Below are 25,475 nucleotides of genomic sequence, written 5' to 3' on the forward strand. Positions count from 1 at the left end.
GCGGGCAAGAAACAATGAGGATTGTGGTGCGCCACGCAATTCCCGCATGCGGCCCCAAAATCAACCGCATTCGATGAATCCGTTCGTGTCTCAAACTCTCCTTGCAGTTCTCGCCTTTTTGCATTCATAATGCCTTTTCTCTCCCTGACTTACTCTCTTCAACCTTGATTCCTTCTCTCTTCTATTTAACCAATCCACCTCCCCAAGTCCTCTCCAGTCCAATCCGATCTATGGAAGACGATCGTTACTATTGATCTGTTCCAAAATATACCCGCATTCCGCAAAACAACCAACCAGAACCAACCAAAAACAAGCACAATCAAAGAAGAAAAAGATCACCAAAATGCATCAATGCCCTTCTCCATTCCCTCCTCTCAACACCCGCTCTCAAAGACACCCAGCCAGCGATACCTCCAGTCCGCCCAGTTCACGTACAACCTCTCCGCCCTCCTCGCCCACCTCCACACTCCGCCGACGTCACCAGCCAACGCAAGTGTCTCCGCACCACCTTTTCAATCTGTCCTTCCACCCCACCACCACCACCACCACCCATCCCAAGGACTACGACACTGGTTCTAGACCACAGGACCGCCATATTCACGGCAACGTCCACAACCACGAATCCAATGCCTCGACCCAATGCGGTGTCAGCATTCTGCCCTGCGCGGTACTTAGAGGCCGCTCCTCATTGATGATCGTGCGACGACGCCCCTCAGCGGTGGACATGGCCCTGAGCGAAGAGCGATGTCGCTGTGACGAAAACGCTATTGAGAGACAGGGTCTGGATCTTATGGAGCCGAGGCCTGTGGATATGAATCTCAACATGAACCTCAATATGGGTGTAAATATAGACTTGGCTCGTCGGGATTCGGTTTCGAGGGCTAGTATCGGCTCGGATACCCGGTCGGTTCTTGTTCAACAACCGAGATTTGTGATGGGTGGCATTTTTGAGGTTATGGAAGGTCGGGCTTAGGTTTGGGGTCTAGGTCCTGTTCTTCGTTCTTTTTGGACCTTTTTCTTCTTCTTTTTGGCGACTACCATTGAAAAGCATGTGGGCAAAGGTGTTTTGGGAGTTTGGGTTGGGGGTGTTTTTCTTGGTTTCTTGATGGAGTGAAATTGTATAGGAAACTGGGTTCTGGGGTCTGGTATAGCCGTAGAGGCAGATTGTTTGGTGTACAGATCTACTTGAGATTGATTGAGCATTACATAAGACTTCTTTGAGGAGGCTTCCTTTTCATTGGTGAGAATTTCTCTACCTCGGGGTGAGAAACTTTCCTTGTTAGCGGAGAGCCTCTCTTTCTGGCGGAGAGGCTCTCTTCCTAGCTAAGAACCTCTCTACTTCGGGGCGAACTTCGCTCCCTTAAGATATTCATACTGAATTGATAAAGTCGAAGCAAAGCTTCATTCTCTACCTTGAATAATATCTATTTGTGACTTCTCTTCATAATATACATGACCGTAAAGCTATCGCCTCGGGAGGTAATCGGCTCCCGGAGCTTTAGGGCGGGTGAGTCTTCAATGGACTGCTAATAAGACACTCTATCTAGATCGATGGGGTCCGAGTCGCTTCTTATATCCGATCGTGGGTGGGTAAGTCTTCTTAGCGCTAAAGGGCTTACAAAATGCTAGATATAAGTTAACGCATCGTGTTTAGCTAAAGCAGTGCTCACCAGAACTTAGCTCGGTGAAATATACCACAAGATTGATTAAGCAGAAGCTATAGGCAGACTACACAAAAGGACTTCCTATACCTACCTAGCCGTACGGCTTATAATACTCTAAGTGCCCGCACAAAAATAACAGAGTATAAATATTATCAACGTTAGGCGTATTATTTACAGTATATCTGTAAGTGTATACTAGGTAAGTAGTCATAGCTAAGCGAGCCGCTCAACGTTCCCATTCGACCTCTTCGACTACCTCTGTTTGGTTCCCTGCTTTTGATAATGGTATACTTGCGATGGGTCAGTGTGTTTTGTATTTGGCGGCTTAGCGGGGGTAAAGGGAGAGGAGATGCGCTAGATAGAGAGCGGGAGCCACTGCTAGGGGGAGCTAAGTGAATATGGTTAAACGTTGATATATCGAGATCGGCTAACCTAGCTTCTTGAACTTGATTGTTCCGGAGTGCTTTTTCCAGCTTCACCGTTATCCTTGCGTAGAATTCACTGCTAATATCTACTATATAAACATCTTTTTCCTTGTTTAATGAAACATATAGGGCTAAATTTACCGGCTCCCGGCCGGTTCGTTCCCAGATCAAACGCGGGTTATAGGGGCGGGTTATTATAGTGTATGCCAATTTTCAACTATCACATGCCACACGCCGAACACTTCTAGGCCGCAAGCTACGTATGAAGACTTTATTCACCCTACTCGTCTCTATAAGCTAACTTAAGGAATCAGTCAGCAGAGGAATTAGGGAATAAATGCGTATCTTTCAGGCTAACGTTAAATTAAAGGGGCCAAGATAACATAGTGCTAAGATCATATATTACCTCGGATGAGCAAGATTACGATGACACCGACGCTTCCATTGGATGGAGTCAAGAATAGCCGTTTCTGGCGTCGAATTTACCGTTACCTAGCGTTGTAGTTTATCTAATAGGGCTTCATTATTCCATAGCTTTATCGGGCTTACCTCTAATTCCTATATCATTTACCGTGACTTCCTAAGGTAGGAAGCCTATTATAGATCGTAAATAACACGGGCTAGAATTTTATGACTCGTCATGCGTACACAATAAAGAAGAAGAGAATATGCATTGATGCTCCGTCGTTATTATCGTCAATGTATGTAAAACTCAGACATAAAGGTAATGCTGCAGTCATTGCGCGCCTCGCTAATGTATGCAGATGCTCGAAACACAAACACGCCAAGTGGCAAGGAGAAGAAGGACCATCGCTGCGCTGATATGCATGTCTTATGATGAAGGGGGGATTAACGGGAAGACGAAGAGGGGGACGGAAGGGAGGTAAGGCCCTGAGGCTTGTTTTCGAAGAGCGGCAGCCAGAATCGGGCGACGAAAGGACCATCCTGTCAAGAGACTAAAGACTAGTCCTCCTGGATGCCTTTCTTGCGGATATTAGGCCATAGCTGGCCTCGGCAGTTTTGTTCGCCGCAGAGACACTTGACAGCGTGGGGGTCAATTTGCTTCTCTTGATCCCATTTCGGGTGGTAATCAAAGGTGAGCTCTGTATTGGCGGGAATGTCGCGAATCGCAAAAAAGGCGAGGTAGTATAGCCTCTGATCGGAGAGGCGATTCGTCGAGACGGGGATGATTTTGCAATTAGGATTGCAAGAGTGGTTGATGTACCTCGTGGGAGTGCCGAATTTCTGTCCATCAACGACATAGCTCTCCTCGTAGGTATGATGTCCATTTCCGAGGAGCCAGTCCAAGTTGAAGAGATAAGATGGCTTGCCTTCGTTGGCGGACTCCCGAGCATCGGCATCTTTCTTCGTGATCACTTCACCGAAGTAGCAGTCGATGAATTGTCCTACGATAAGAGGCTCCAGACATCGCAGACCGAGTCCCCGCTCGCCGGTATCAAAAACCTCTAGACGAACCTGACGGCCACGCTGAACAACATGATTCCAGCAGTCGCTCCCGGCACATAGGCATCGGGAGCTGCACTCTGAAATCATTGCTTTTCGGTCCAAAAACTCTTTTCGCACGACGACCATTCCAGACTCCAGCCGTTCATAGGCCACGATTAGCTCATCGGAATCCTCTTCCTCAATCAGGCAGCGGCAGGTGCTTGGGTCACAAACGGTGCCACAGTCGCAGCCGGTGAGGAAATCATCGTCGATGGGCGTTACGCCGGGCCCGAGTCGATAGTCACCAACAAAGAAAAAGTTGGCAGACAAGGTAGCAAGTTGCTCATCGCTAACGTCAAACAAGGTCTCCGGTCCGCCACAGATTCGCTTGAGCTTCTTCCGAAGCTTCTTACGAAGAAGCTTCGCAGTTGAAGCCTTGGTTTCAGGCTCTATGGCTCGGTTCGAGGCGGATCCTTGAGAGGGGAAGCTTTTTGCCAGAGAGAGGGAAGCAGCGGGCTTAGGCTCGTGCTCCTTTAGAGTCGGCTTTGCAATAGTGAAAGGTACCACCTTCTTGTTGACCTTGGCAGCCGTGGCAATCGGGTATGCTCGGCGTTGAGCCTTAACCTGCTCCTCTCGACCAGTCGGAAAATATCGTTCGCATAGGCCAATGAATTCAGGCTTAAGCGACGGTTTCATCTGCTGCCTCTGAGCAGCCGAGGGAGAAGGGATCACGACGCTCACAGAATCCGCAGGGGGCAACTGAGGTGGCGGGCTTGGAGTCTTTGGGGAAATTGCAGGCCTCTTCCCAAGCGCCTTAAGGCTGGGACCCGTAGAGTCGACACCATTATCAAGAACACCATTTTGAGAAATTAGTGGTAAGGAAAGTTCATCCGAAGAGTCATTTACATCTGAGGCCTCGGCGCTCTGGCTCTTGCGCTTCTGAGGGATGGTCGTGGACACGGCACGAAAAGATCGTTCATTGTCCCCGCTATCATAGGGACTGTGATGATAAGCCGAAGGCGATGGTTCAGGATTCTTTGAAACAACAAAGCCCGCATTCTCAAGAGACTTCTGCTTCTGTTTCTGCGGACTCAAAGATTGTGCTCGATGGGCGAGGGTTGACACGAAAGTCACCTGCTCGCCATTGGGTTCCTTCTTCACGCCCGGCGCCACCCCGTTCGGTTGTGTTGTATGTTCAGAAGGCTGTGAGAAAAGTCGAAAATTAGTGATAAGTTCCATGATGAGCCGGAACAATGTGCTTTCTTTCTGTCTGGTAATGTAGCCCTAGGTGCTCTAGGTTACACGGCCCACCATGCATGAGGAAGCCGGGCATAGGAGCGATAGACAAAAGTAAATCAAAGCTCAAAGGAGGGGGTTCACAAATAAAAGCAATTTCACAAGAATGTTCAGAAAGGATAATAACCGCACGAGCGACCGAACCGGCTCATAGCCAGAACGCAATTCTGGGAAAGGAAGAGACCAGAAGGACACGAGTCCCTAGATAAGGCGAGTGCAACCGCGTCGAGCCAACTGGAATTGGGGAAATAAAAATACGGAGGAAAAATAATTCAAACTTACCCGGCGGTTTTGCACTTCATCCACGTCCATATCATCAAGCGTTAGGTCAATAACCTCCCGAGTGGGAGGAGACCCGGATTTCGGGGCCGCTAAGGACCCAGCCAGCCCCTGCATTGCTCTCCGATGGGTGTCAGGATCGTTGGATCAGGACGGGAGGACTGACGACAGGGAGATCCTCCTAGAACAAGTATAGACGCGCATAGACGGGTAGGATAGACCGTGACGGGGCCAAAGAACATGAATATCCCGCTGAAAGGAATGGGGCAGTATGGGAAATTGGTGGAAACGAGAACTAAAGGTCTGGGTACTAGGAGTTTAGGAGTCGGGATGTGTGGGACCTCCCCCCCCCCCTAGGAGATGACGAGAAGTGAAAAGGCTGTGCTGGGGAAAAGATGCTTAGAGGACGAGATAGGGGAATAATCTCGGGTGCTCTGGTTCAGGAGATAGAGAAGTGACGGAATAAATCAGCGGAGGAGAAGAATCATGAAAAGAACGAGGAGAAGAGGGTGTAGGACAGCGTGGGGAGATAAAGCTACGAGTGAAAGAAAGAGCAAGACCTCTCGTGAGAGGACCTAATTAGGTAAGCATGGGTAGCTTAGTCATATATCAAACTCTAAAATATCATGATATCCTACCTTCTAGCAATGAGAAAGTGCAGGAAAGCATGTCTAAAACATATGAAAAGGACCTTATCATGTTCTCAGCAGTATTTTGAACCCAATTTTATGGGCTATTGATGAAATATCAAAAGTGGTCTTCAGTGTGGAAGTTGGAGTACTTCTGGATAGGAACCAGTGATTGGCCCAGAGAAGCCCGAGAAAACGGAGGACGTGTGTTGCACATTTGCTTCTTTTCCCTGGCTGCGGCAGGGGGTCATTGTAGGGGGCCTATACCAAATTATGTACTTTTGATGGCTCCCTCCCACAATCACATCGGTGCATGACTCGCTAGCGTACTGACTAATCACTCCTATATGTCCTAGAGATATCGAACAGAAGATAATTGATGCATATGATTTTGGAAGCATTAGTTCTTGATGAAGTGGAATAAGGCCTCGTCCGTTTCGCGATGTAGTTTGAGGGGCAGTTCAAGTGAAGGCGAGCGATATATATCTGGTAGACAGGCATGCCACCCTCGCATCTGCCGGGCTTCTTCAGATATATAGGATCTTCAACTTCGCATAACATCAACAATGAAACAGTTTAACAAGTAAAATTTATAGAATACACTGACATTCAATGATCTCCTTATATCTGATCGATTCCCTCTTAACCACTTCATTTATCGATACTTATGTGGTTCTTTGGACGTACTCAGTCAACTGGCCAGTTTTCTCAGTCAGGGGCCGGTCCCCGACCAGGGGCATGCCCCCACCACCATCGCCTAGCTGGATAATAAGCAGTATCTAGCACCTATAACCAACGCAAAATAGCCTCCAACATGAGATTTTTCGGTCACAAATCATCTAAGAACCCCTAACACACATCATATAATAGTTTACTTCAATATTTTCGAATATTGCCACGGTCGCTGATCTTCTATCTGATCATAAAGCCGATTTCGTTATAACGAGGTACGACTCATATGTTGTGACCTAGAACGGGAGGCAATGTGGTACGGGAGCTTAGGTTTACCGCCTAATTTTCCGCTCTGAGCGCTTATATTACCAGGTTGATCATAGCTTAGTTATAGCCTGATGCTAGAAATAAAAGGATGAGATAATGACTTTCTAGGTCATTAATTCAGTGCTAAGCACGATGAGAAGCAATTCAGGAAGGAAGGATGGGGCTAAGAGCTAAATCCATATCCGTGGACTTACTCCCCGTAGCGCTAGGGATCGACCAACTGTAACATATTTCGTACAAAAATCAGACTTTCCAGGTTAAAAACCGCAGGATAGGTATTCTAGTGTTCATTTTCCTCTCATTAAACCTTTATTACGATATCAATCGACCCCTCTTCGTCAAATCCAGGCGTAACAGCCAACATCAATAAGCAAACTTTTTGACCGGCAGAATTTTACCATCACCATAAAACTGATCTCGTATTTTCCGCGAACTCCTAATCAAATATCCCAACAATCATACGCCATTCCCCTTCCCTGCTCCTGCAAAATCAAAGACTGAAAGAATTTCTCAATCCCTCAGCCATGAACCTAACTCAATATAATATAAGAAGGATAAAAGAAAGAAAGAACAAAACAACTGGCATCCACAAGGCGTCTTCGCTTGACTCTAAGGTACATCATAAGACCGAACAGAAGAGGGGGGGGCTATCTAGTCCAACAATACATGCTAAACAGCTAAGACGAGCGTGATAGGAAGATGCAGACCTGAACAATGGGGCTAATAGATGAGGGAAATAGGGGATAGAAACATGAATAATGCATGCGAGGGATAAACATAGAGTATGATAGGATGGCTCGTGTGGATACGTCGTTGATCAATGTACCGGGGGGAGGATGATGCAAAATCACGGGGTGAAGAATAGGAAAGAAGACATAACGGGGTCGGTCCCAAAACAAGGATACTTCTATGTTCATCTTATGAAGTCGCGAGGTATGATGCATATTGGGGCGTTGGCGGAAACTCCCAAATCAGAGGCGCAGAGCATCGAGAATCTTCTTTGCCATCTCGCGGTACTGCCACATACCACCGGAGACCTTCTTGAACTGAATACCGTGAAGTGAGAACAGAGGAACCTTGACAATGAGAATTTCAAACCGCAGGATCAAGTTCTCTCCAGTGTCACTCTGCACACGAGTCGTAGTTTCACCAACCACTCGGTCACCAACAGTAACACTGGTAGGCGGTTCACGAGGAACGTACTCATCTGAAGCATCAGAGTTTGTGGTGAAGCTGCGGTCCGGTTGGCCCTGAGTTCGGCGCTGCAGCTTGGAGTGCGATGGGCGACTGTCGTCTCGGCTGTCATCATGCCCAAGAAGTCCACCAAAGCTGATTCGGCGACGGTGGGATACCTGACCCTGGCGGTCTGGGCTGGGTGGGCTGACATCAACCACCTTCTCAAGATCGATGCTTGGGGCGTGTCGGCAGCTGAATCCGCCCTTTATCTCAACATAGTCCACGGCTAGCTGCTTCAGCACGCGAATGATATCCGCTCGAATGACTGGCAGAGGCTTGCTGCTGGTAGTCGAGACACTGAAGAGACCCTTGAGATAAACGGGCTTGGACAGGTCTTCTCCTTCATTGGCACTTTCCAAAGCAGTTCCTGCGCCCGAGATATCTGCGTCAGTCTCCTCTGGCACGTTGGCCTCTCGAGTAGCTTCACGGCGAGCGCGACGCGCCTGGATGCTTTCACGACGGGCATGACCAAGCGACATGGTGCGTGCCGTATGCGTGCGTCCGCCAGCCTTGACACCAAGTTGGTCTCGCTGACTCTCGGGTCCAAGCTGATCCGAGCCGCTCGTTGACGGAGGTTGGCGATCGACATCCAGGGTATCGGCATCGTTCCTCCGAGCGGCCCTTCGAGTCCGGTAATCGGCAGAGTTGACACTGGTCGACCGGCCGAGGAACTTGTTTGACTGCGAGAACTGCTCACCGGAACTTGGGGCAGTCAGCAGATCTTGCTGTGGCTGACTACCACTATGGGGCACAGGACCCGGAGACGGCTCGGCCCGCCGTGTGCGCCGCACACTGAAGCCACGATGCATCGGCGAGGCTGAATCGGCAGGGGGCTGGACATTGAGGGTAGGGGTGTTTGGAGTGCTGATGCGCTCCCGTTCGACATCGCGACTGCGGTCCTTGGCTCGGCGCGTACTGAAGCGCCGTAGAATACCAGCAGCGGTGCTTTCCTTCTTGGGAGTATCGAGCTGCGTTGCGTTTGGGACCGCATGTGCAGATGGGGACGAAGCGTGATGGCTCTTCAGTGTCTCTGTAACTTCGTCCTCGCCGTGGGTCCTGGCTCGAGGGCGAGAACGACGACCAGTGTCCCTCTCGCCCGGCAACTGGTACTGGTTGGTGTGAGCAGCTTCCGGAGGTGTAAGCTCGGGAACTTGTACATCACCAGGGGTCTGACGGAGGCCAAGAGTCCCAGGCCGGGCTTCGGCTCGTTCCCGATCAAGCTTCTCCTTCACAAGATGGTAGACAGATATCAAGGGACTGTAAGCATTTAATGGGTCATTGCCTAACTGAATAGCCTCGGCAGAAGGTGCGGACAAGGTGTCTCGGCTTGCGGCAGAGTTGCGCCGTTTGTAGAAGTCGAACACGCCGCGCTTCTTCTCTGCCTGGTTGGGCATGGGTTGTTCACGGAAGTTGAGGCGCAGTGCATGCTGGTACTCCTCGGACTCCAGAGTCTTGGTCAACTGGGCAGCGATGTAGTCGGGAGGGCCGAAATCGAAGCCAGTCATTTTCTCAACCACCTCCTGATCCAGCGGAAGCTGCAGAGGTTCGCGAACAGGAAGGTAGTTCTCCGGTGGAGCGTTGAAGCCCTTGTTCATCCAGGGATGGGCCATGATTTCGGCCAAGCTGGCGCGTTGCTTCGGGTCTGTAACAAGCATGCGGGAGATAATGTGACGGCATTCTATTATGATGCCAATTAGCCAAATGCATCCAAAGAGAAAGCAGGAGAAAGAAGATGGATACATACCAGTAGTGAGACCCGGGGGATATTCCACGACGCCCTTCTTGATCTTCGCATGGAGCTGAGGCATACTCTGATCGTCGAATGGCACCTTTCCACAAACCAACACGTACAAGACAATACCGAAACTCCACACATCGACTTCCGGACCTGTGTACTGTCTCGCCTGGAGCAACTCCGGTGCCGCAAAATAAAGACTTCCACAGAAAGTTTTGAGCAGGCTTCGAGGCGAAAAGAGGTTGCTGAGACCGAAATCAATAATTTTGATATCACCGGTCTTGCTGATCAAGATATTCTCGATCTTCAAATCGCGATGAACGATGCTGTTGCGATGGGAATAATCGAGCGCACTTGCGATTTGCCGGGCAAACTTGCGCGCCTGCTTCTCCTTCAATTTTCCGTGAGAGATGATGTAGTCCAGCATTTGACCACCGTTCACATATTCGAAAAGCATGTACCAGTGATACGTGGTCCGGACCACGTCCCTCATGCCACAGATGTATGGGTGGTTCACGAGGGATACAATGGCAGCTTCTCGTGCGGTTCGAATCTCCTTCGAGCGATCTGCCCGCTCGGTTTCGCGCGATGACTTGTGCTCTTCGGTTGACAGACGAGGAACGATCTTGACGGCGACCTGCGATATAGAGATGAATCAATTAGCAAGCCGGACGGTACTCAATGGCATGAACCACATCGTAAGGAATAATCCGAAGCGTGGGGAAAGAGGTGCCGGAAAAAAAAAGGCAAGAAAGGGAGATAATAACCTGTTCTCCGGTTTCGATATTCTTCGCCAGCTTCACTTTACCCATACTACCAGCGCCAATTGTCTTCCCCAAGGCCCAATTCCCGGTGGGGGTGGTAATCGTGGTTCGCCGCTTGGGCTGAGCGGGCGCATTGGATTGTCCATGAGTTCCACTTGCAGGCGCTTGCGCGGTATCTCCAGAGGCCAGCTCGGTCTCACGCGGCTGCGTAGATGAGGTTCTTTGGTGGTGTCTCCGGGTAGATTCGGTCCGTGCAGTGGCCGGACGCTCAGCGGAGGCATCACGGTCGCGGCGAGACTTGGCGTCAACGTCCTGGCGGGCTATGCTATCCACAGCCGCATAATTGGCAGGCGGACGGTGATCCTGAGAAGGAGCTTTTGAATGCGCATAATGAGTCTGTGGAGGGGGCTGGGAGGAGTTGGACGATCGGACGGCCACGCTTCTCGTGCGATGCGGGAGTTCCGATTGAGCGGCCGGTCGCGCGGGTCTTGAAGAGGTTGACGCCGTGCGCCTTGGAGCCGACGACATTGTGGCAGCCTCGGTCGCTGGGTTGGGAAATGGTTAAAATGGGGGATGAAGGTGATGAGCAAGCGGGGAGAGGAGCGCTGCTGACAACAGGAGGGCCACCTGCACTGGGACCGCGAGGGATCGGGCCCCACGGGCGCACTCTCTCGAAAGGAGGGGAAGATGAGTAATGCAAATGCGAGGCAAAAGATGCAACGGACAAAAGGAGGAGACAGGGAAAATGGGAAAGGGCGATGGGATGGGAAAAGGATGGAGAAGACGAAAGACGAAACGCATTGGGGGGGGGGGAAGAGGAGCGGGACGAGGCAACACTAACAACTCGCACGGCCAAAACTAACAAGTCGACAACTTCACGAGCACCGGCCCCCTCTAGCACCTGCCAATATCTTTTCTTCTTTCTTGCCCCCCCAGTCTCTGCCCGAGCAACTGCCCGAGCCGCCAAAAGACAAAGGAGGTATTTCTTTCCACTCGACCGAGTATTGGCAACCTTGTCTTTTTAGCCGTCCTATACTATTCAGTCTTTTCTTATATATCCTGGTGGCCGGTGATATACGAGTCTCTTCAGTCCCCCTACTTCTGATCTCAGATATAGACCATCTGCTATGAACCAGTTGTATAGGTCATATTCTAACGGTCAATATACTACGCGGCCTCGACTCGGTCGGAAGTTTCACCGTGGACTACAGTACTTTCCCCAGGCCCTTCCCTCGGTTCGAGATCACTCAAACCTAATAATCCTAACTAGTTAACTAATCCTTGATGGGCGAGGAACGCCCATGACATAATAATCTTGGTCTTCCGTATCCACCGTGTTCCAGGTACCGGATAGTGGGGGGCTCCTTACTCCCAACACCTATATATGGTCTCTATATAGAGACTAAACCTAGATCTTCGGTCGGTAGTTCGCTATAAGGATAATATAAACTAACGTATCGAGTCCTTTGCTTTATCCACGGTTGCTTTAGGATACTCTTCACATAATCATGTTCACAAAAATGCCTCATGGAGCATCGTGAAAGAGTGTGGATCATCCGGGCCCAGCCACGGCGACAAGAAAAACGATCTCCCCGCCATCTCAAGCGCACGTGACCACGACTATAAATAGGGCTGGAGTCGCCAAATCTTTATCTTCCAACTTCAGGATTGCAAATGGCGGTCTTGACACTTCACTGATCCTCTGGGTAGATTCTTATATATTTCTGGAGAATAGCATTGCATGACCTCTGCTGGGAACTTATCTCTTCAAATACCCCCTATTTACTAACCTCAACATCAACCTACTCTCCCGAGAAGTGATATATCGATTCACTCTGCGAACACGAAAAACCAGAACTCTTCAGTCGACCACCGATCACCACATTTCGATTCACTGTCGCCGGAGGATCCCAAACAACCTCGGCGACAGTACCACAAGGACGAGCCACACCACACCCAGTGAGATCCCGATGATGAAACAGGAGAAGGTCGGGACTTTGCCCCTTCTTCAGATCAATACTCGAAGGTGACGACGAAAGCCCAATCGCTGCTCGGGCACGAGTAGATACACACTCGTACAGCAATCTCGCATCATCCTGCGTCCCGGCTTGATAAATGCCCACGCCTAGACAAGCTAGAAACAATGGATCCGGCGGCCCCCAGGGTGTAAATGCATTGCCAACGTTGTTTACGCCCATCACGGCGTCGAGATCATGCTTGCGAATCATCTCGGGGATTCGCAGGGTTCCCCTGGGCCGGTCGTGCGGGACCTTTTGTTCGGGCGAGGCGGCCATATAGAGGTCACTGGTGGGTAACCCGACAAAGCTAACGGGAAGATCGTTCTCATGGATGATGCGAGAGATCCGACACCACTCATCATCGGTGAAAAGCGTGTGTCGAGTACAATGTCCAAGCATCACACGTTTCGTCGTAGCAGACGAGGTCCAGCCCCGTTGCTCTAGGCTGTGCAGCACGTACCATACTAGAGCTTCCTTGCCCGAGTCGAGGTTATAGTCGAGATGGAAATCGAGATGTTTATCCAGCTGTAACGCACAGTCAACGGCCCAGTCGATGTTCCGCTTTGCGGCTTCAATAGTTGTTTCCACGTAGGGGGTTGTTCCGATCACGTCGATCTGGGGGTACTCCTCGAGCGCTTTTTGCATCAGGTCCATATTTTCCTCCCCATATTGGGTCGAGAATATGGGATCCTGTGCAAAGCAGACAATCTGAATCTCACAGGCGTCTTTCCATTGGTTTTGGAGTCTGGTGGCTGCTTCCAAGCAGACGTGTTTCACCGTATGGTCAACCTCTACAAAGGCTCTCATCGCGGTCACCCCGTTCGAGATGGACTCGGCCAGCAGCCATTCCCCTCTTTGAAGAACGTCGGGCACGGTGAATTGTTGTTTCGCCTCTGTGGTGAACGACAATGCCTCCTGGAAGGACCCGGTAGACGGGAGAAGATGTGCGTACTGCCGGGCACTGTGGACAAAAGCCTTGTCCAAATGAATATGAGGATGTGTCAAGGCCGGTAGAACCAGCGGAGCAGGAATAGAGTCATCTCCAGGGGTTGTATCGTTGTGCGGGGTGACGGACTGGATGATGCCGCGCGGAGAATCTGGTGGGTAGTGGATGTCAATGTTCCAGGTCGACGGCGACCCTGCTAAGCGTACCCCTTTGATTGATGTGAGCTTGTTTCTCAGCGTTGGTGGCGGCATATCTATAGGTGAAAGTTTGTAGCGAACATTTAGACGGTTGGTTCCAGGTTTGGCGTCGCAGTTGCGGGCGGTTCTCCACTCGGATGGCTTCCCGCGGACAACCGATCGCCGGGACCTGGACGATCTTCATGACTGATAAAAAGCTATTTCGATATAAGACTGTCGACGATCCTTAATGGCCATTGCTAACCATTGTTATATATCACTGGCTCCCTATAGTATCGTGATTGTCAAATGTATATCTCTGATCTTCTAGGTTATCGCTATAGGTATAGGCTATCCTCGTTCGGAGGTCGGTACTTCTGTCAGCAGGGTGGTAGAAGGCTAGGAATGATATCGCTGGATGATACAAGCTATTAGGCAAAAATAAAATAAACTAGTTAATTAATCGGCGTGATGACTTAGCGGGGTGCATAAAACCGGCTTTTAGACCCTGTTCGTCCATGTCATACCATCATACAAAAGAGGCGACACGCAGGATCCAACCCGAGTCTCGCAGTCGGCACACAGAGATTGCAGCTATTTCTCAATGGAGTTAGCATGAAATAAACTTCCAATTGGATTGTTCTAACTTCCGATATTGGCATAGCACAGGATCCTACCCTTGATACATGATTCTGGCCACAAAGAGTATTCGGATGACGGCGGAGCTGCTCGGAGCCGAAACAAGAATTGTTGGCGAGGAATGGGAAAATTGACCCGATCGCATTTTCAAATTAGAATCATGGATATGGCAATCGCATTGCGTACTTTTGGATTACTGCTACTATGTCATGATTCATGGCCATGGGCGCATGCACATGGCTCCATTGCACAAGGTGTGGTGTTACCTACCAAACTATACGTCATTGACTGCTCGCCCACTCCCAAAATGCAACCGACGCGCCTCCAATACAGGGATCAGGCCACTCCACAAATGGCCAGTCTCTCTGTTTTCATTCATTAAAAGCTGTAGTCCCGGAGAGGTATTTTGGGAGGGGCTGCCATAGTTGAGCAGAGTTGTCGCAAACATCTGGCCGGGTATCTCCTTCCTCTCTTCATTACCCTCCGTCCTCAAGCTCAACACTACACCCATTTCCCTCCTACTACGTTCCACTAAACTCTCATCCACCCAACCCCCCGAGCTGTTTCTGCTCCCACATCATCCACATCATCCAATCATGGCTTCGCTCTCCAAGCAGAGTGAGGGCAAAAGCATCTCCGCCTATGGAGAAGCTCGCTCGACCGTCCAAGGAGAATGCCTCACCTCTGACGAGGTCCAGAAGATGAACTCCTATTTCCGTGCCAGCCTCTATCTCTGTCTTGGCATGTTGTATCTTCGAGACAACCCTTTGCTTCAGGAGCCGCTCAAGCGTGAACATTTGAAGCATCGCCTGCTGGGTCACTGGGGTTCGGATGCTGGCCAATCTTTTACCTGGATTCACATGAACCGCCTGATCAAGAAATATGACTTGAATGCTCTGTTTATATCAGGCCCGGGTCACGGAGCGCCTGGCATTCTTTCACAGTCATACCTTGAAGGTGTCTATTCGGAGGTTTATCCCGACAAGACCGAAGACGCCGAGGGTATGCAGAAGTTCTTCAAGCAATTTAGCTTTCCCGGGGGTATTGGTTCGCATGCAACACCCGAGGTACGTTAGTCTCCCACATATACATTGGCAGGGCACATACTAACAAAAATTGTCGATTTTAGACTCCTGGCAGTATCCACGAGGGCGGCGAACTCGGATATTCCATCTCCCATGCCTTTGGAACCGTGTTTGACAACCCCGACCTCATCACGCTGACAATGGTTGGCGATGGAGAATCCGAAACAGGTCCACTTGCGACAAGCTGGCATAGTACCAAATTCCTCAACCCTATCACCGACGGTGCCGTTCTACCTGTCCTACATCTAAATGGATACAAGATCAACAACCCAACCATCCTCGCTCGAATCAGTCATGAAGAATTGACTTCCTTGTTCATTGGATATGGTTGGAAGCCGTACTTTGTTGAGGGAAGCGACTTGCAGAGTATGCATCAGGCCATGGCCGTCACCATGGAGCAGTGCGTCAAGGAAATCAGAGAGTATCAACAGCAAGCTCGCTCTTCCAACAAGCCCTTCCGCCCGCGCTGGCCGATGATCGTCCTGCGTACCCCCAAAGGATGGACCGCCCCTAGGGAGATTGATGGAAAGCTACTTGAAGGCTTTTGGCGGGCTCATCAGATTCCAATCACCGATGTCCTCACCAACCCCGATCACCTCAAAGTTCTGGAGTCTTGGATGAAGGGGTACAAGCCTGAGGAGCTTTTCGATGCGAACGGCAAATTGGTTCCCGAGCTTCGTGCTCTTGCACCCACTGGGAATTTGCGAATGTCTGCAAACCCCGTCGGAAATGGAGGTGTCTTGCGCAAGCCCTTGGACCTGAATGACTTCAGGAAGTATGCTCTCCAGGACATTGTCTCCGGAAAAACCATCAAGGGAGGCATGGCAAACATGGCCAATTTCCTTCGCGACGTCGTCAGCAGGAATATGACCAACTTCCGACTCTTCGGCCCCGACGAGACCGAGTCCAACAAGCTTGCCGAAGTCTACAAGGCAGGTAAGAAGGTCTGGTTGGCCGACTACTTTGAAGAGGACAAAGATGGTGGCAATCTTTCTCCTTCGGGTCGTGTGATGGAGATGCTCAGTGAGCATACTTGCGAAGGCTGGCTTGAGGGCTACATCCTTTCTGGACGTCACGGTCTCATCAACAGCTACGAGCCGTTCGTTCACGTTATTGACTCTATGGTTAATCAACACTGCAAGTGGATCGAGAAGTGTCTCGAGGTTGAATGGAGAGCCAAGGTTGCCTCGTTGAATATTCTGATTACAGCAACCGTCTGGCGCCAGGATCACAACGGTTTCACCCACCAAGACCCTGGATTCCTAGATGTCGTCGCAAACAAGTCTCCCGAAGTCGTTCGTATCTACCTCCCTCCGGATGGTAATACCCTCCTTTCTGTTATGGACCATTGCCTGCGCAGTGTCAATTATGTCAACGTCGTCGTGGCCGACAAGCAGGAACACATTCAGTTCCTGAGCATGGAGGATGCTGTTGAACACTGCACCAAAGGACTCGGAATTTGGGACTGGGCAAGCAACGACCAGGGTGAAGAGCCCGATATTGTTATGGCATCCTGTGGTGATGTCTCAACTCACGAAGCCTTGGCCGCTACCGCTCTCCTGCGTGAGCATCTCCCCACCCTCAAGATCCGCTTTGTGAATGTCGTGGACCTCTTCCGGTTGATTTCAGGGAGCCAGCACCCTCACGGCATGCCCGATCAACAATGGAGAGCCATCTTCACCGACAACAAACCCATTCTCTTCAACTTCCACTCCTACCCCTGGCTGATCCACCGATTGACCTACAAGCGACCTGGACAGCACAACTTGCATGTCCGCGGATACAGAGAGAAGGGCAATATCGATACTCCCTTCGAGCTGGCCCTGCGTAATGGAACCGATCGATACAGTCTTGCCATTGACGCGATTGACTTGATTCAGTCCCTCGGTAATACTGGATCTAGTGCGCGTGAGAAGTTTACCAAGTTCCAGCTTCAAGGGAAGAAGGAGGCGTTCAGTAATGGTGTTGATCCTGAGAACATCCGTAACTGGACCTGGCCTTACTCAAAGAAGGCTTAATGTGTTTTGATGAGTCGCTGAAGACGCTATGCTATGAGTTGGAGAGAATGAAGTACATGTTCGATTAGAAACAGATTGCGATACATGGTTAGCAATATGAAACAATTCATTAAAACAAGGCAAGGCAGTAGTCGGATATGAATCAAGTATCGAGAGTGTACCGATCACACAGAGTTGAACCAAAGGTAGTATACGAAATACATGTAGCACGATCGTGATCAACAGGTACCTTAGGTGCCACGATTTTCGTCCCCCCGACCTTAACACTAATGTCCTGCTAGCCCGAAGGCGGAGGATAATGACGTTTGCGGGGAAACATGGCCCCGAAAGGATTCTACGCCTGAAACAGCATAGCATCATGGAATTCATGAATTTTCCCGACAGCTTGACCGCACACTACTGGATAATTCCCGTCTCAGGCAATAATGCCTCAAAAGGTTCGTTCTTCTCAATTTTTGAAACACGCTTATGCAACTCGCCACGACGCGTTGCACAATATGACCCACCATTCGCCTCGCAAACACGCTGTCCGACAAGGCTGCCAAGATGATCTTCACACTAAAGGCAGTTGGTGCCGTTCCCAATATTTAAACCAAGCCAATGCGGCCCCCAGCTTGCATTAGCTTCAAGCACAGGCGGGATCGGCTTGCGAACTTGGACTACTGGGCGAGACGAACCTATAAAGGCTTAAGATACAACGCAGCTCGAAGTCTGCGAGTGATTTCTTCAACATTTTTGGGCAACTAAGAGACAAGCGGCCACTATCATCAATGCGGGCAACAGAAGTCATAAAGCGAGGGTTCTTCTTTGGCCTCGTGGCCATCACTCTCCCAGTTGAAGCTTCACAGAGCTCGTCTTGCCGATGTCTGCCAGGCGATGATTGCTGGCCGACAATGCCTACGTGGGATGTTTTCAATCAGTCCGTCAATGGTCGACTCATAGCGACCGTGCCATTGGGTACCCCCTGCCATGCTCCGAACTATAATGAGGAAAAGTGCGGGTTCCTCAAAGATGAATGGCTTTTACCAGATGAGCAGTGAGTAGCAGACACGAACCCACGCATTTTGAGTACTAAACTATTCAGCTATAAAACCTCAAGTTCGATAATGGCACCTTATTTCGGCAGCTGCGATCCCTTCTACCCTAGTTCCGAGCCTTGCGCGATCGGGAATCTTGTGCAGTACGCAGTCAACGTCTCCAAGCCGGAGCACATTATCAAGACATTGGATTTTGCAAAACAGCACAACATCCGATTCATCGTTCGGAATACCGGGCATGATTATCAAGGAAAATCTACGGGCGCAGGCGCTCTCGCTGTTTGGATGCATAATCTCAAGGATATCGAGATTAAAGACTGGAGTGACACGCACTACACTGGGAGGGTTGCTAAACTTGCAGCCGGTGTCCAGGGCATTGAAGCATTTGAGGCTGCTCACAAGCAAGGACTCCGTATAGTGGGAGGCGAGTGCCCCAGCGTTGGACTGGCCGGTGGATACAGTCAAGGGGGCGGGCATTCTGCCTTGTCTTCGAGGTATGGTCTCGGCGCGGATCAGGTTCTTGAGTGGGAAGTTATAGATGGTACTGGAAGATTCCTAGTTGTCAACCGTGAGCAGAATACCGATCTCTACTGGGCACTTACTGGCGGAGGTGGCGGGACTTACGGTATTGTCTGGTCTATGACTTCCAAAGCGCATCCTGATGGTGTTGTCTCTGGATTGAACCTTACCTTTTCTGCTACCGAGATCTCCACGGAGACGTTCTTCCAGGCCGTTGAGCTATATAATGCTCACCTTCCCTCAATAGTAGACGAAGGTATTATGAGTCTCAACTTTATGACCAACACTTCTTTCACTATCGCTCCTATGACAGGGCCTGATATCCCTCTGAAGAAGCTCGAGAGTCTGTTCCAGCCAGTCCGTGATGGATTCGACAAACTGGGAATCAAGTACACATACCACTCAGAAGAGTTTGATTCTTATGTTGCTCAGTTCAAATCACAACAAGCGCCAATTGAGGTTGGCGTCGCTCAGTATGGCGGCTGGCTTATTCCCCGGTCGGTAGTCCAGGAGAATAACTCTGGCTTGACCGAATCTATTCGAAGTGTGATTAGCAACGGCGGGATCTTCACTACAGTGGCCATCAACGTGTCGAAACAGATTAGCGGCGATGTTCATAACGCCGTCCTTCCTGCGTGGCGCGATGCCATTGCACATGTCGTTTTGAGTACCGATTGGGAATGGAATGATCTCAAGTATACTGTTGCAGCCCAGGAAAAGATGACCAACGACTTTGTGCCAAGTCTGATGAAATTGGCTCCAGATTCTGGTGCTTATCTTAACGAGGTATGTTATCCTTTATCCTTTTCTTTTTGCCAATTTGGTCTTTGAAAAAAACTGGGCACAGTGTACTGACCTATATTTCTTAGGGGGACTTCCGCCAGCCTGACTTCAAGTCTGCATTTTATGGCAAGAACTATCAGACTTTGCGCCAAGTTAAAGCCAAGTATGACCCGCATAATCTCTTCTACGGCCTGACTGCTGTCGGATCTGATGAGTGGACTGTCTCGTCTTGTGGACGCATGTGCCCGGTCGTTTCCCACGACGAACTTTAAGCAAAACAGCCCTTACTAGAGACCTTAGTAGCCAATGCTATGTCCGAGTCTTCTTCAAAGGAAAATAGGATAAGGTTCATTAATAACATCTTGCCTATAAGCGGCTCTTCACATTATTGGCCTGCAAGGTCACAATTCTATATTGAACAAATCTCCATCTCAACCTGTGTCCTCCAGAAAGATAGTTTCAACTCTCTTTTGCACGCAATAATTCTTGCCCAATTCGACCCAAATCCTCATTTGAAAGCATTTCGCCATTGAATCCATGTAAAACCTGGCTTAAGACGGCTGCGGCAAGCTCCCTACGGCTCACGTTGGGAATGAACCGCCAGAAGTAATTGGTCACTTGCAACATAGAAGCCAGAGCAGCTCTCCCCCAGGTCTTAGAATTTGTAACCACACCGGGGCGAGCGATACACGTCTCTATGTTCGTGTGGTTCTTGGAGAACTCTCGCACTTGTAGTTCTGTTTCGCGCTAATGTTTGCGTGAGCACACCACGAGTAGAAAACCTCGCCATCGCCTCGATACTTGAGGTAATATTGAGATCTTTGATTACTTACCCGCATAATTTGATAGTCTCCCATGAAAATGGGCTTCTTGGTAGTGTCGTCGGGTGTTCCCTCCGCGCTAAGGTACATGAATCGAAAAGGGCGACCTTGTTGGGCCTCATACATCGCCTGTAGACCAGTCATAGTACACGATTGGCATACTCGCTTAACTTCATCAAAGTCAAAGTTCCCTGATCTGAAAGGAGTAACAGCCACCGTCCTGCGATATTGAATTAAACTGGTGGTCATTCTGGATTGACTTTTCTTTTCGCAATACCTACCATATACAAGCATCTGCACCTACAAATTCAGCCTTGATATGATCGGGATAGTGTCCATAATCTTCAATGAGCAAGATTTTAAGTTTTGAAGAGTTGGTGTTTTCGTCGATTTGAATCGGGTTTCTCGCTAATGCAATCACCTCGGTGACTGCATTATTGTCAAGACACTGGCGGATGATTTCGGATCCAACTAGGCCCGTTGCTCCTGCGACTATAATTTTCATTGCGATTTGTGCTATAAGAAGACAATATACTCAATTCAAATCGGGCGTCGACCTACGTTAGCTTTATTATGCTGGGTAATGATTGTTCGGCGTTCGGGTGCCGAACTCCGAAGAAAGATTCGGAGTTCATCTCAACGATCCCCGCCTGCTCTTGTCTCCAACCTCACTACCTTTTGACTCTTTCCACCTTTTGCTTCGGCTTCGGGCGATGAATGCCGCATTTAGGCTAATTCAGCACTCGGTAAATTAACGACGCGTACGATATGGGCCCAGATCGGAGGCCAGCTACCATGCAGCTATATGGAAAAGTTCGCATTCCCTTTGCATCATCCGAGTACTTCCGCCATAGGCTGACTGACATCAATGTATATCTAGGCATGCGCAGAATGCGCAAGGTCCAAATGTAAATGCATTTCGAGACCCGGTGGTGCCTGTGAGCGATGTGATCGCCTAAAAAAGATTTGTCTGCCAGGACATTCATCCCGAGCACGACAGGCGCAACGCAATAATCCGATCGCCCGGCTGGATCAACTCGAGGGTAAACTCGATAACCTCGTCTCAATATTAGGATCTGGTGGAGCTTTGAGCTCCCCATCTCCTGGCACAAATAATTTATCGCCACCTATCTCTAACCCCAGCACATCAAACTCATGGGGTGTATCGACCGGTCCAGCATCATCAGCTTCCACAGTCGTCGTTGAGACTTCACCAGAGCAGCACCTAAGTTATTTCCGAAACCATCTTCTGAAATATTTCCCTTTTCTACATATACCCCCAGAAACAGACGCGCATCAACTAAGCCGAGATCGGCCCTTCTTGTGGCTTTGCCTAGTAGCTGCAGCTTCTCAATCAACACAGACGAAGCTCGCGCTAGGCGACAGAATCAAGCAAGAAGTGATACGACGTATTTTCCTTGATAACGAGCCTACTATCAACATTGACCTACTTCTCGGTCTCTTGATCTTTCTTGCCTGGGGACACAATCAACTCCTCAATTCCAACCCTGCTCAACTAGCTAGGTTCACGCAGCTAGCGACAACGCTGGTATTTGATCTTCGCTTGAACAAATCTCCGCCGGAAGAGTCCAACATGCTACCCATCAGCCAATGCGTGATTCCCTCTAAAAATCTGCTGCGGTCCCTCGAAGAAAGGCGAGCCGTCCTAGGGTGCTATGTCCTTAGCTCAATGTGAGTTCTTCCTCCCGAAATTAGAAGTCCAGATTCTTACTTTATCAGTGTTTCTGTGTACTTTGGCCATATTGACCCGATGCAATGGACGCCTTACATGGACGACTGCATCAACGCGTTATTGCAAAGCAAGGAATCTCCATACGATGAGATTTTCGTCCACCAAGTCAGGCTGCAGCGTATTGTCGGAGAAGTCGAGAGTGTTAGAGAGGAAACAAAGGCTCCACCGGACTTCTATTTGAGATTTCTCCAGCAGAAAGTGGACGAAGTCAAGGCTAGCATGCCGCCACGGCTGCAGCAGGACCGTAAGTCCCCCTTTTGCATGCTTATTAAGTGTGTTTGATTATTGTTTTTAGTTTTACTGACCTTTGCTTTCGATAGGCGTACTTTCTGCCTCAGTGTTCTACACTGAGCTATCCATTTTCGGCCTAGTCCTCTCCCGCAAAAGCCCGCCAGGTTTCCAACGCCTCGAATACCTCTACTCATGCCTCGACACGGTCAAATCAGCAACAGAAAACTTTCTCACAATCCCAATCTCCGACTATCCAGGAATATCATTTCCAGTCTTCACACAACTCGTTCGTTACATCATCGTGCTATACAAGCTCTCAACTCTAAATGATCCCGTCTGGGACCTTAATCTGGTCAGAGGGAGTATCGATGTAATCCAAGTGATCGACCAAGTTATCAAAAACATTGAGCAATCAATGTCAGATCTTGGTGAGCAATGTTCCGGCGGAACTCTTGAACGGGCTATAGGTATATTTACCAGGTTCAAGTCATGGTGTTTGCCAAATCTTCCCGCGGGAGTTGGTGCGGCAGCACGCGAGGCTGAAAATATTGACTTTTCGGGGATGGGAGGGGGTAATGCACAGCTTGATGCTCTTTTCTTGGAGGACTGGTGGTTGAAAGATAATCTGTTCTACGGGTTGGAGGCAAATGAAATGGCATGAGTGTCGGGAGAGTATATGAGTTTGCAAGAATACTATCGGATTTTATACCATCGCAGCGCTGGCAGGCACGGCATGACGGCTGGGAATAGAGGCTGAATTAGAAATGTACTATATTTTTTGACACCGACTATCGCTTATCAAGAATTCCGGGATAGGGATACCGCCTAGAGCTCGGGACGCTCTTGGATCTCCAACCTGGTTCCCAAGTGCAAAATTTCCTTGCCCACCTTGTCCACGGCATGCCATCTAGATTCCGAGGTAGCTTCACGTTTGGCTTCCACGTGAGGTGCCGATTTCCCGTTCTCGGCTGGTAGATGCGAGGAACGGTTAGGGTAGTGAGGGGGCTTCAAGATATAAGCGACAGGGACCCAGTTGACCGACAGCGTAAGGTAGCAGATATGCAATAAGGGAGGGAAGGCGACGCTCGTCAGCAAGCTAGTGATGGTGTACTCCTGATTTTCCATCAAGGACGTTGCCGCGTAGTAAACAGCCCAGACGATAGCAAGCAGTAATGACAAATTGTAGAAGACGCCATTCTTCCAGAGATCGAGGTAGATTCTCCTGCATGCCGACAAGGCATGTTGGTTCCAGGTATTGAGAATGCTTCCCGTGACGAAGGAAGATCCCTTAGGCTTGGCGGAGACAAGATAAAATCGCAATATCGCGAGTATGTTCGCTAAAGTGAAACGTTAGTCAGATCTGGAAACCCTCTAGTTAATGATACAAGGATTTTGGAACTCACGGCCAGCCAACCATTTGTTTTCTAGGTGAGCAAATGGTGCACTTTGGAAGTTATTCAGGGCAGCCTGGACATACTCATATATCCACATGACTGAGACTTGACAGACAGACATGAATATCTGAGCCTTGACGAGAGAAGGGTTGGTTGTCGGGATTAGCTGCCCTGACAAAAAGAGCAACGGAACTGCAAGGAAGCCAAAGAAACACTCGACTTCTCCGGCTACGATTCCAAACCCATCCCAGATGACACTCCGCCGCAAAGACTTCTTGTAGTGTTTATAATCGGATGAGAGCATGGCAGGAATCTGCTGCGCGTGTCCAATATTCCATCGGTTTCGCTGGGCGCAGTGGCCCGTAAGCGAATCTGGGACCAGACCAAACTGCAGAGGCTCTTGAACTTGGAACGTGCGCCAACCATTGCCATGCAAGATTTGGGACAACTGCCAGTCCTCAGAGAAGGAGAATGTTGGGTATAGACCAACTTGCACGATTGCGCTCCGTCGGAAAACTGCTCCCGAGCCCGCGTCGATTGCGAGACCGAGGACATCCAAGGCGGCGTTTTGGCACGTGTAGAAGTGACTCCGAGTCTGAGAAAGCGGGTCACCGTTTGGCAGGTTAGAGAAATATTGACGTGTGGAAACCAGAGCGGCGTCTGGACTTTGCAATAGATGAGGCAGGGTTGCCCGGAGGAAATCCGGGCATGGAACGGAGTCCGCATCGAGAATCGCACAGAATTCGGGCGGAGTCTCTCTTTGCAGGGTAGTCAAGGCGTAATTCAGATTGCCTGATTTGGCAAATACCATCCCGGATTGTTTGCCACGGGAATGATATGAGACGTGACTCCATTGGGATTGCAGGGCTGACACCGCTTCTTTCAAGGCTGCGGATCCCCCATCGTCCAGGACCCTCACGCGGAAGCAGGAGGCTGGATAATCGAGGGCACAAGCTGCGCGTACTGTGGCCATGATAACATCCACGTCTTCGCCACAGCAAGGCAGCAGCACGTCTACGTGGGGAAGATCCTTAGACCCATGCACGCGTAGTCTCTTCCGGGGACCATTCTCCTTGACTTTGGACGCTGCAATGACTAGGTGTTGATCTTTTCGTGAGAGGTCTGGGATTGATCAGAATTATGCATCTCTCTCACGGTTTCTCGATTGTGGCACTCACCAAAGAAAACAGCCTCGACAAGGAACATCACCCAGACCTGCCATGTTTGCGGAGAAAGCAAGATTGCCAATAAACGGAGGGTAACATAGATATTGCCGATCCAAATAGCAGACTGGGCTACATAGGAAAGATAATTTCGGTATCTGCGCCCTGAGCGAATCCGGGGGTCTTCAGGCAGCTCTCGGATATCGTAGATCTGATCGGCAGCCATTGTCTGGGGTTGTGCGCTCCACCGATTGTACCGAAGTCTCGCTGACGTGCAGTAGTTTCGTCGTAGATCCAAGCGAGATCAGCTTAAGCAATCTCAGCCGTCACTTCCACGGCTAAATGGAAAGAGGCCTTAAAATCTCCCAGTCTCGGAGAAGGAATTCCACGACATAAGAAAGCCGGATAGGAAAGCGAAA

General features: G+C 49.8%; 9 protein-coding genes across 9 annotated transcripts; 4 read left to right on the top strand and 5 right to left on the bottom strand.

Annotated features, from left to right (window-relative positions):
• Window positions 1–343: 343 nt before the first annotated feature.
• Window positions 344–973, top strand: N7496_011316 (uncharacterized protein; the record flags this gene model as incomplete). Its single annotated transcript, XM_056704229.1, has 1 exon — window positions 344–973. One exon carries the CDS (start codon window positions 344–346, stop codon window positions 971–973), a length of 630 nt encoding a protein of 209 aa, XP_056550189.1.
• A 2,079-nt stretch (window positions 974–3,052) lies between these two features.
• On the bottom strand, window positions 3,053–4,774 carry clrD (uncharacterized protein; the record flags this gene model as incomplete). Its single annotated transcript, XM_056704230.1, has 1 exon — window positions 3,053–4,774. One exon carries the CDS (start codon window positions 4,772–4,774, stop codon window positions 3,053–3,055), a length of 1,722 nt encoding a protein of 573 aa, XP_056550190.1.
• Window positions 4,775–7,709: 2,935 nt separating this feature from the next.
• kin1 (putative serine/threonine protein kinase Kin1) lies at window positions 7,710–11,001 on the bottom strand (the record flags this gene model as incomplete). The annotated part of the gene is made up of 3 exons (XM_056704231.1): window positions 7,710–9,652; window positions 9,719–10,346; window positions 10,477–11,001. The coding sequence occupies 3 exons, from the start codon at window positions 10,999–11,001 to the stop codon at window positions 7,710–7,712; spliced, it is 3,096 nt and encodes a 1,031-aa protein (XP_056550191.1).
• A 1,274-nt stretch (window positions 11,002–12,275) lies between these two features.
• N7496_011319 (putative zinc metallopeptidase) lies at window positions 12,276–13,688 on the bottom strand (the record flags this gene model as incomplete). The annotated part of the gene is made up of 1 exon (XM_056704232.1): window positions 12,276–13,688. The coding sequence occupies one exon, from the start codon at window positions 13,686–13,688 to the stop codon at window positions 12,276–12,278; it is 1,413 nt and encodes a 470-aa protein (XP_056550192.1).
• Window positions 13,689–14,848: 1,160 nt separating this feature from the next.
• Window positions 14,849–17,355, top strand: N7496_011320 (phosphoketolase family protein; the record flags this gene model as incomplete). Its single annotated transcript, XM_056704233.1, has 2 exons — window positions 14,849–15,319; window positions 15,382–17,355. 2 exons carry the CDS (start codon window positions 14,849–14,851, stop codon window positions 17,353–17,355), a joined length of 2,445 nt encoding a protein of 814 aa, XP_056550193.1.
• Window positions 17,356–18,125: 770 nt separating this feature from the next.
• N7496_011321 (FAD binding domain protein) lies at window positions 18,126–19,966 on the top strand (the record flags this gene model as incomplete). The annotated part of the gene is made up of 3 exons (XM_056704234.1): window positions 18,126–18,391; window positions 18,440–19,697; window positions 19,781–19,966. 3 exons carry the CDS (start codon window positions 18,126–18,128, stop codon window positions 19,964–19,966), a joined length of 1,710 nt encoding a protein of 569 aa, XP_056550194.1.
• Window positions 19,967–20,153: 187 nt separating this feature from the next.
• On the bottom strand, window positions 20,154–21,029 carry N7496_011322 (uncharacterized protein; the record flags this gene model as incomplete). Its single annotated transcript, XM_056704235.1, has 3 exons — window positions 20,154–20,441; window positions 20,528–20,735; window positions 20,797–21,029. Coding segments are annotated over 3 exons (729 nt in total), but the record flags the coding sequence as incomplete, so codon positions are not given.
• Window positions 21,030–21,395: 366 nt separating this feature from the next.
• N7496_011323 (fungal specific transcription factor domain-containing protein) lies at window positions 21,396–23,160 on the top strand (the record flags this gene model as incomplete). The annotated part of the gene is made up of 3 exons (XM_056704236.1): window positions 21,396–22,207; window positions 22,256–22,512; window positions 22,589–23,160. Coding segments are annotated over 3 exons (1,641 nt in total), but the record flags the coding sequence as incomplete, so codon positions are not given.
• A 164-nt stretch (window positions 23,161–23,324) lies between these two features.
• N7496_011324 (glycosyltransferase family 2 protein) lies at window positions 23,325–25,282 on the bottom strand (the record flags this gene model as incomplete). Its single annotated transcript, XM_056704237.1, has 3 exons — window positions 23,325–23,836; window positions 23,903–25,015; window positions 25,072–25,282. The coding sequence occupies 3 exons, from the start codon at window positions 25,280–25,282 to the stop codon at window positions 23,325–23,327; spliced, it is 1,836 nt and encodes a 611-aa protein (XP_056550197.1).
• Between the last annotated feature and the right edge of the window lie 193 nt (window positions 25,283–25,475).

This window comes from Penicillium cataractarum, assembly GCF_028827025.1.
Source record: "Penicillium cataractarum strain IBT 29864 chromosome Unknown utg000009l, whole genome shotgun sequence".
Taxonomy (NCBI): domain Eukaryota; kingdom Fungi; phylum Ascomycota; class Eurotiomycetes; order Eurotiales; family Aspergillaceae; genus Penicillium; species Penicillium cataractarum.